Source organism: Hippocampus comes, unplaced genomic scaffold, assembly GCF_001891065.2.
Source record: "Hippocampus comes isolate QL1 unplaced genomic scaffold, H_comes_QL1_v1.1 scaffold245, whole genome shotgun sequence".
NCBI lineage: Eukaryota > Metazoa > Chordata > Actinopteri > Syngnathiformes > Syngnathidae > Hippocampus > Hippocampus comes.
This window is the reverse complement of record NW_017805834.1, coordinates 596,957-606,928: the sequence shown is the minus strand read 5'-3', so window position 1 is coordinate 606,928 and position 9,972 is coordinate 596,957. Positions and strand designations below refer to the sequence as shown.

Sequence of the window (9,972 nt, the reverse complement as noted above, 5' to 3'; positions counted from 1 at the left end):
ATGGACTGGAAACCCCAAGGTCCAAATGGGAAACACCTCCGAAGGTGGTGGAGAATGACCAAGCGAAGATCCTGTGGGACTTCCAGATCCAGACTGACAAGATGGTAATGGCGAACCAACCGGATATCGTGATCATAGATAAAGGGCAGAGGAAAGCCGTTGTAGTGGATGTAGCGGTCCCAAGTGATGGAAACATCAGAAAGAAAGAACACGAGAAACTCGAGAAATACCAAGGGCTCAGAGAGGAGCTGGAGAGAGCCTGTAAGGTAAAGGTGACAGTCGTGCCTGTGGTAGTCGGAGCACTCGGGGCAGTGACCCCCAAACTAGATGAGTGGTTGCAACAGATTCCGGGAACAACATCGGACATCTCAGTCCAGAAATGTGCAGTGCTGGTAACAGCAAGGATACTACGCAGAACCCTCAAGCTTCCTGGCCTCTGGTGAAGGACCCGAGCTGAATGGGGGACGGACACCACCCGAGGGGTGAGACGAGGATTTATTTTATTTTATGTTTTTTTATAGTATATCCTATATATTTTTTTCTACTTCTTCCTTTCATAACTTTGCTGCTGTGAATTGGGAATTTCTCCATTGTGAGACTAATAAAGGTTTTCTTTTCTTATAGTAGTGTAAGCCTAACCTATAAAACCAAAACATTAATCGTAACAAATATGAAATTGTTTACTTTAATAGAGTAATTTATTGCTTGCATTTGTTAAAATACATATTGGAAGAATAGAGAAACTTGGGAAAAATATATATTTTTAATCGCCGTCACAATATTGAGAAAAAAAAAATCTCAATTTGATTATTTTTCAAAATCGTTCAATCGAAGCGCATAGGGAACTTGCATAAAAAGAAAACCCTAAGGTAATAAATTGCAGGCTCTGAACATAGCCAAGCTGTTCTCTGTATCAACATTTGAATCCGTAAGCAAGCAAACTTTTTTTGTCTGCTCTAAGTTTAACACTTTACAGTGTTCCCTTACGTTAGGAAGGAATCAACGTACGAGTTTTCTGAGTTAAGAGCAAGCTTAAGATACACCACTGCGACACAAATAGCACAATATCCGCTCAGCATTCCGCATCTCTCTCACAATTCGATATAGAGTGAATTGGATAGTCAGCTTACTCACAAAATGAATTCAACATGTAAGTCAATGTACCACTGTACTTATATGAAAACAATTCCATTCTGTATGTCACTCACAAGCTCTCCGGGTGGCTCCAAAGGATTCAGAGATAGGAAATCGGCCACAAACGAAGCACATCCTTCCCAATTGAGCAGCCCGGGATGGCTTGTCATGGTGGGGCGCAGAGTGGTTGAAACAAACTTCTAAACACACACACACACATACACGCACACACACACACACACATATACACACACACACACACACACACACACACACACACACACACACACACACACACACACACACACACACACACACACACACACACACACACACACACACACACAGGGATCAGACAGAGCGACAGAGTTTACCTCAGTTTGGGCAGTGTCTAATGATTGTAGGTACATTTACCTGGATGCCGCATTCATTGATGGGGCAGAGCAGCAGTGATTTGCGTTCGGGACACAAAAGACAATACTGACGCTGGAAGTTGTCGGCAATGGCCAGCAGCCGGACTTCCTCCACGGAATTACACTTGTATGACTCAGGAAGGAGTGGACTGGACCTGTGAGACACGCTCGCAACTCAAAACCCAGCTTCTGCACACTCAAATATTATCAACACAAACAGCAATATAGCTCAAGAGTGTTTCAGTGTGTGTGTGTGTGTGTGTGTGTGTGTGTGTGTGTGTGTGTGTGTGTGTGTGTGTGTGTGTGTGTGTGTGTGTCATGAGAGGAAGCGGGGATGGCGCTACAAAAGGGCTAAAGGGGTGCTACAGCCCCATCAGAAATCTGTGTTGCCCAGTTAAGCCTCTCTGGCATTTTATTTGTTATTCTAAAAATAGCAAAAATTATTCACACATCTCTGTATAAGGACAGCCCGGGGGTCCAGTGGTTAGCACGTCGACCTCACAGTGCAGAAGCACCGGCCTCCCTGTCTGGAGTTTGCATGTTCTCCCCGTGCCCGCGTGGGTTTTCTCTGGGGACTCCGGTTTCCTCCCACATTCCCAAAAACATGCATGGCAGGCTGATTGAAACCTCGAAATTGTCCCGAGGTGTGAGTGTGTGCGTGGATGGTTGTTCGTCTCTGTGTGCCCTGCGATTGGCTGGCAACTGTTTCAGGGTGTCCCCTGCTGACTGTTCGAAGACGGCTGGGATAGGCTCCAGCACCCCCCGCGACCCTTGTGACGATAAGCGGATCAGAAAATGCATGGATGGGTTTCTGTATAGGTCGACTCAGGAGAGAAAAAAATCCGGAGCCGTGCCTGACATGAGGTGAGCGGTCACTTACAGGAAATCACTCGCAGCTGAGACATGTATTGGTTCTTGCACTTGCTCATTTCCGTTTTCTGCTTGCTCCTCATTGGACTCCACCAGCATCTCCATCACTTCACCTGTTATTTGACTGACTTGTTTGCCCTTCGAGTGCATCACCAAAATGGCAGCCTGGTCCAAAAATCTGATATCAAATTTCTTAATCACTTGGCAGCTTCCAACATTTCTTAATCGTGAAGCCAAAGTCATTTCATTAGCTTATGCACTACTGTCTGTGCAAAATCGTAAATGAACAACAATGAAAATTATGAGGACCCTCATTTTTATTTTTATTTTTATCTCAATGCAGAATTCCTGGTTCGGGGTCTCATTCGATTGTGTACCTGGTGAAATACAACATTTACATCAGTAAACTGTGATCTAATTTCTGTTTTTACGGCGATGTGACTGGCTGTCAGTATTTTACAATGCTCGAATTTGCACCACCAAAACATACATGGAATTATCTATACTATTACACGACAATATAATGTTAAAAATGTACACACGCATACCGGACTAAAACATACCGTCGTGTCTTGAGCTTCGTTAGCTTAGCGGCTTTCAATTGACTTTTTCTGTTGTCGTCCCGTCGCCGTGGCTACCACCGTGCTGCTCAAGCCCGGTAAAATATGCAACAGATTGGCACATTCGGAGTCGTCGGTCCAATAAAGGAAAAACTAAGCATAATTAAAATACAAAGAATGCTTCTGTCTAATCACAGTGATGTAGCCAATTAGCTACAACTTGATTTGGGATGATTTTTAACACACCCACTCGTAATCGGACCGATGAATTTGACGTTTCTTATGAAGAGCTGACGAGAGGACAGTGCCCAGGGACCGTCAACAATTAGCAACTAGCGACAAGAAAACGAACTATTAAAAATCAATAACTTCGTCATAATTCATCATGGTGTTTCTTCAATAATAACACACATACGAGGTCTCTAGCTGGTTGCAGTACAACCCTTATGTTGGATATTTGTTTTAACGTTTGGGATTTTAAAGGAGAGTTAGTATCAATACTCAATAACTTCATGATTTTACATAGATAGGCGTCCAAAACCACATGACATATAGATGGGGACTGTCTGCTTATACTACAACTCTTATTTTGTGAAAATAAAATTTTCACTACTTTTCACAAAAAAATGTTTTTAAATACTGCTCAATAATTTCATGATGACGCATCATCATGTTTCCAAAATCGCCTCAAATATAGATGGGGACTATCTACTTATATTACAACTCCGATTAATAGAAAATAAAATTTCCCGTATTTTCGAGACATTTTTGTTGTTATGACTGTTCAATAACGTCATGGTAGAACATATTTCGGCCTACAAAATACATCACACATAGATGGGGACTTCCTGCTTATATTAACAACTCTTATATTATGAAAATGTCCTTTCCTGTATTTTATAGGATTTGTGTTGTTGTTATTATTGTTATCGCTGTTCAATAACTTCATTGTAATACTCAATTTGGCCTCCAAAACCACGTCACATATAGATGGGAATTACCTGCTTCTACTACAACTTTTATTTAATGAAAATGTAATTTCCGGTATTTTCAAATTGTTGTTATTGTTATTTTTGCGCAATAACTTCATGGTCGTAAATAATTCGGCATCCAAAACCAAATCACCGATAGATGGGGACTGCCTGCTTATACTACATCTTTTATTTTATGAAAATGTCCTTTCCTCTATTTTTGGGGGGGGGGTGTTATTGCTGTTATTAATGTTCAATAACTTAACGATTGTACATAATTTTGCCTCCAAAGCCACGTCACCTGTAGATGGGAACTCCCTGCTTATACTGTACTACAACTGTGATTTCATGAAAATGTCATTTCCTGTATTTTTGAGAATTTTGTTGTTGTTATTGCTCAACAACGTCAAGGTAATACACAATTAGGCCTCCAAAAGTACACCACATTTGGATCGGGATGACCTGCTAATCGTACACCTCTTATTTCATGAAAATGTAATCTTCTGCATTTTTGAGGATTTCTTTTTTGCTCTTATTACTGTTATTATTGCTCAATAACTTCATGGTAATACATTATTAGGCCTCCACAACCACATCATTCTCCAAGCTGCCATTCGCCCTGGAGACCACCAACCTCCTCATAATCCACGTCTTCCGTCTTCATGGGATCCCGGTGGACATTATGTCGGACCGGGGTCCCTAATTCATTTCCAAAGTGTGGAAGCGGTTCTGTCGTGCCATTGGAGCCACAGTGTCATGTTTCGGTTTGTGACCAACTGGTGGCACTGTGGGGCTTTTCCCTGCAGCTGCACACCTGTTAGTCGTTAGGTAGTGGCTATAAAAGGACTCCCGGCCGACTACTCATTGTCGGGTCATTGTTTGTTGCCGTTAGTTTGCTACTGTCATGTTTGTTCCAGTCATGTTTCTGTTCTAATTTTTTGAGCATCAGTCATGGTTTTGTTTGATACTTTGGATTCGTTTTGGTTGTTAGCACTTTGTTTTGGATTTAGTTTTCTCCGTGTTTTATTCAATACAATTCGTCAAGTTCACCCTGCTCCTCCCTCCTACCTGCTTTTTGGGGTCCACCACCATCATGCTACGTGACAGAATGACCCGCCCACCTGGACCATGTGCCGGGCGGAGCACGTCTGCGGCCGACACCCTTTTCCCCTTCAGGCAGTGCTGGTGATGCGGCTGTCCCATGTTCCCCCTTCAAGCAGCGCTGGTGAGACGGCTGTCCCATGTTTTCGTCTCGTCAAGCTGCGTCTACGGTGGGCCGAGCCCCGTCCGCGTCCACATTGAGCCGAGGCTTGTCATGTGTCTGTTCGAACTGAGTCACATTCACTTCCACAACGAGCCGTGCCAGGTCCACGCCCACATCAGGGCGAGCCCCTGTTCACGTCCGGCTGTCCCATGTCCCCCGCTACGTCGAGCTCCGTCCACGTCAGGCCAAGCCCAGCCAAAGGGTTGCCGTCGCTTTTGTTCCTGTTCCCTGGCGAGGCGAAGGTCGCCGTCGCTTTTGTTCCTGTTCTCCGGCGAGGCGAATGTCGCCGTCGCTTTTAGTTCCCGTTCCCCGGCGAGGCAAGCCTTTTGGACAACTTTGGGACGTCTGGGATCCGTCCCTTGAGGGAAGGGTACTGTCATGTTTCGGTTTGTGACCAACAGGTGGCACTGTGGGGCTTTTCCATGCAGCTGCACACCTGTTGGTCGTTAGGTAATTAGTGGCTATAAAATGACTCCCGGCTGACTACTCATTGTCGGGTCATTGTTTGTTGCCGTTAGTTTGCTACTGTCATGTTTGTTCCGGTAATGTTTCTGTTCTAGATTTAGAACTGTCACTTTAAGAGCCACGCTCAATCAAAACACGTGGGAACATTTTGAGCGAGTGACAATCAGACCAGGAAATAAAGTGAGGGTGACATGCAGTTAAAGGAGAGTAGTCGCTTAACTGTGACTACTGGTTGTCCCAATTTGTAGTGATGGGAAAATGAAGCCTCATGAAGCAATGAGGCTTTCCATCCAACTGGTTCGTTCCTGGGCCGAAGCATCATGAGGCTTTATTTGTGCTACTGCGCCATCATGTGGAAAATAAATGTCATGACAGACAGTGATTAAAATGATACCATGGATTTGATGTAGAGGTAAAATCCGGCCAAAAAAATTCCAGCCCGACCCGGCCTGCTGGTATTTAAGCCCAACCCGGCCTGAGCCCGACCAATTATCTTGATTTACAGGCCCGAGCCCGAAGCAAACCCGAAATTTCCTATTTCATTTGTGATGACTCGGGAGGAGGAGGGGTGATTTATAACAAATTAAAGCCTGTCTTTTGTCACGAAATCCAAGTTAAACAAGTCTGTATAATTATTTGCATCTTTTAAACATGTATTTCTATTTCTGCAGAGGGTACATTAACCGACAATTTTCCATCATTGACGGATTTTTTTTAAGAGTGGACGGGGAAAATTTAAGGCCGTCCGTCATTTTGACGGGTTGAAAATTGGGCCATTCACCACAGCAGCAGTACGTCCTTAACAAATCGAGTGCGGCACTTGAAGAGAAGCAGCGAGACAAAGAAGAACAATGACGGCTGGATCATAGAGACATGAAGGAGTTCTTTGAATTGTCATTGCGAGTGTTTAGTACAGTATGTGTTGTGATGAGGCCACTTCTGTTTTTTGGCGAACCCCGGTCTCTCGTGGCCAAAACTATTCACGGCCTCACAACGAACAAAACAAAATGTCAGCGAGAGAGAAGCCAGACCCGACCCGCGGGCTCAGGCGGCCCGATCTTACCTCTAGGTCAGTGTCACCTGTCAGCTCATTGTCGTCCCGGTGCGCCGTTTTATTTCGAATCACCCGCGAAACTATTTGTTGGCGGTGACGTAGGAATCCCATCTCGCGAAGCTTCGGGCGGAGCAACGCGCGTTCCGAGGCATCAGGCGTGGCCACAAGCGTCATCGACACATGCCTCGATGCGCGCTTCGCAGATTTTCTTCCGGTTTACTCGGCACACGCATCGGAGCCTCGGCACAGTCGGGCACATCACTACTTTTTGGGGTCCACCACCACCACGCAAACGTGACACACAGCAAGCCTATCATCTGGTTACCACCCCTAGTCCAACGGGCAGACGGAACGGATGAACCAGGACCTGGAGGCAGCTCTGCGATGCGTGTGTCTCCACCGTCCCTCAACTTGGGCTGTCCATCTGCCTTGGGTGGAGTCCAAGCATAACAACCTGGTCTCGTCAGCCACAGGTTGGTCTCTGTTCATGTCTGCTTATGGCTATCAACCTCCACTCTTCATATCTCAGGACGGGCAGGTGGAACTCCTGTCGGTACAGCTCCACCTAAGACGGGCTCATCGCGTGTGCAGGGAGACCAGGGCAGCTCTGTCACACACCACTGCTAGAAACCGGCAGATTGCAGACCGTCAACGTCACTCGGCACCAAGCTATCAGGTGGGGCAGAAGGTGTGTCTGTCAACAAGGGATCTGCATCTGGCCGGTACTTCGAGCAAGATGGGGCCACGCTTCACGGGACCTTTCGAGGTGGAATCTATCATCAATCCAGTCTCCGTCAAGCTTCGGCTGCCACCGACTATGAAAGTCCATCCCGTCTTCCACGTTTCCCTGCTCAAACCTGTGGCCACCAGTCCCCTGGCTCCTCCTCCCACCCCACCTCCTTCTCTGCGTGCGGGAGATCACCGGCGACCCTGTGAGGGAGGGAGATCTTGGACTCTCGGTGCAGGGGTAGGGGTGTCCAGTACTTGGTCGACTGGCAGGGCTACGGATAGGCAGTGGCCCCCCGCTCCTGGATCTTGGACCCATCCCTTCTCCGTACCTTCCACTCATCCCATCTGTCAAAACCGGGCGGGCCGCCAGGAGGTGTCCATTGGGGTTCTTGTGTCCCCACCAGGTGACAGACTGGAGCCAGTCCTCCAGTGTGCACACCTGCTGCCAATGTTGTCATCAGGGAACCATGTATTTAAGGACCGACAAACCTTCAGCAGTTTGTCGGATTATTGTTGACCTTGCTGTTGCCCAAGTGATCATTTTTCTAGACCTCTTGCTCTCGTCATATTAGTTCTGGTTCCCTGCATTCTTTGTTTTTTGTCGGTATCGTCTTAATTTTATTATTTGATCTCGCCTCGAGTGAATTGGATTCTTGGCATTTTGTTTGGTATTCTCGGATTAATTTCTTCCTTGCCTTTTGCAAGCACTTGTGGTTAATGTATTGTTTTTCTTTCCATGGTCATTTTTGACCAGCGATTTCTGTTTCCACTTTGTCGGTGCATTTTGCGTGAATAAATATTTTTTTGTTACGGAGTTTTGCCGGGGTTCTAGAATTTTGGGATCCTAAAACATTATTTGGTTCACTTTGAACCTGACATGGCACCCTGTTCAATTTGGTCAACGTTTACGTCACAAGTCTGGAAAAGGTTTTACAGGGCCCTGGCAGATACAGCCATCTTATCATCCTGATACCACCCCCAGACAAATAGACAGACAGAGAGGACAAACCAAGACTTGGAAGCGGCCCTTAGATGTGTCTGCATGCTATGACTGAAATCGTGGGTGGAGGATGCCTACAACACCCTCATCTCTTCCGCCACAGGTCGGTCGCCCTTCATGTCGCCATATGGTTATCATCCCCCTCTGTTCCCATCTCAAGAGGGTCAGGTGGACCTACCCAATGCCTCCTCTTAACTGCTCACGTGAGCAGTTGTGCACTTCTCTCACTCTATCAGCGCAGACACAGTGATGTTGGTGGGCACGACACACACACACACATTTCTACACTCATTCCTTCATTTCCAAGACATGATGCATCAACTACATGTTGATGCATCATGTCTTTGTCACTGGATTCAAAATTTCTCTGTAATCTGCCACCTTTTTAGGCCTCCTTTTAGCACATTTCCAAGACCGTAGAATTTCTAATGTAACAAATGAAAACAAAATTGAGACTATCGTGTTTGTTTCCATTCATTTTCCAAGCCTTGTTTACTCCAGATTTCATCCCTCAAAGTGGCAGACAAACAAATACTGATCATGGGATTGAAAACTATCTATTGGCGAGCAAACACCGATGAGGATGTGGAACCAGGAGTCGCGGCTTGGAGTTGAAGCGGATTACGTGGGACAGGAGAAGTGAACTAATCTCTTTTCGTCAATGGACGCTACAGCTTTGTGTTTGCTTTCAAAACTTAGCTTGTAGCAGACGTGCACATTTTCAGCATGATGTCTCTGATCCACTGGTAAAAGGACACTTTGATCCTCTCCTCTTTCATCTATAACTGCTTCAGACAACAAAGTGTATGCAGGAAAGTGGTGAAGATAGGACACAGACAGTTGTGCAATGTGTTGTGTTGTGTTATTTTTGTTATTTTGACTTCAAGATGGCGCCGCGAGAGTGGGTGCATTTCCAGCAGCTCCTAATATATATATAGTGTGTGTGTGTGTGTGTGTGTGTGTGTGTGTGTGTGTGTGTGTGTGTGTGTGTGTGCAGGGTGCAAAAGTCTTGGGCACATTTGAAGTCCCCATATCTCCTTAACTATGAATGGTAGTAAGATAAAAGTCGTGTCATTTTAAAGCTAATTACATTACTGTTTTCGGAAGGCCATTGATTTTTTTAAATTTCTTTTCAGACCCATTAATGGCGTCCACTCAACCAGAAAAGGCGTTTTGTGTGCTTGAATTAGCAAAAACTGAATCATGGACTGTTCTTCAACATGCATTTCGCAGAAAATTCGGAAAGGAGCCACCAGAGAGGAAGTCCATCGTGAGATGGCATGGTAAATTCATAACGGATGGGTACTTATGCTTTAAGCTGAAGGCACGGATAACAGAAGCTGTTGCAACCATTGACTATGCAATGCAGGGACGCGTTTGGCAAAAATTTCAGCTTGATGTGTGTCGTGTGACCAATGGTGCTCACATTGAACATCTTTGAACATTCCATGTAAAAATTGAAATTACAAGCTTTCTGAATTTACCAGATGCGTTTTCATATCCTAAATAGTT

General features: G+C 45.4%; 1 protein-coding gene across 3 annotated transcripts in view; it reads right to left on the bottom strand.

Annotated features, from left to right (window-relative positions):
- The window catches only part of ccdc135 (coiled-coil domain containing 135), a 70,402-nt gene extending 67,020 nt beyond the window's left edge, over nt 1–3,382 (bottom strand). For 2 of the 3 annotated variants that reach the window (XM_019887768.1, XM_019887770.1), the window contains exons 1-4: nt 2,981–3,382; nt 2,428–2,595; nt 1,549–1,702; nt 1,209–1,334 (exon numbers count right to left, since the gene is read on the bottom strand). In XM_019887768.1, the coding sequence (XP_019743327.1) occupies nt 1,209–1,334; nt 1,549–1,702; nt 2,428–2,567 (420 nt within the window). In that variant the 5' untranslated portion in view covers nt 2,568–2,595; nt 2,981–3,382. The remainder of the gene's footprint in view (nt 1–1,208; nt 1,335–1,548; nt 1,703–2,427; nt 2,596–2,980) is intronic. The other variant, XM_019887769.1, reaches the window with a different exon arrangement.
- Nucleotides 3,383–9,972: the final 6,590 nt, after the last annotated feature.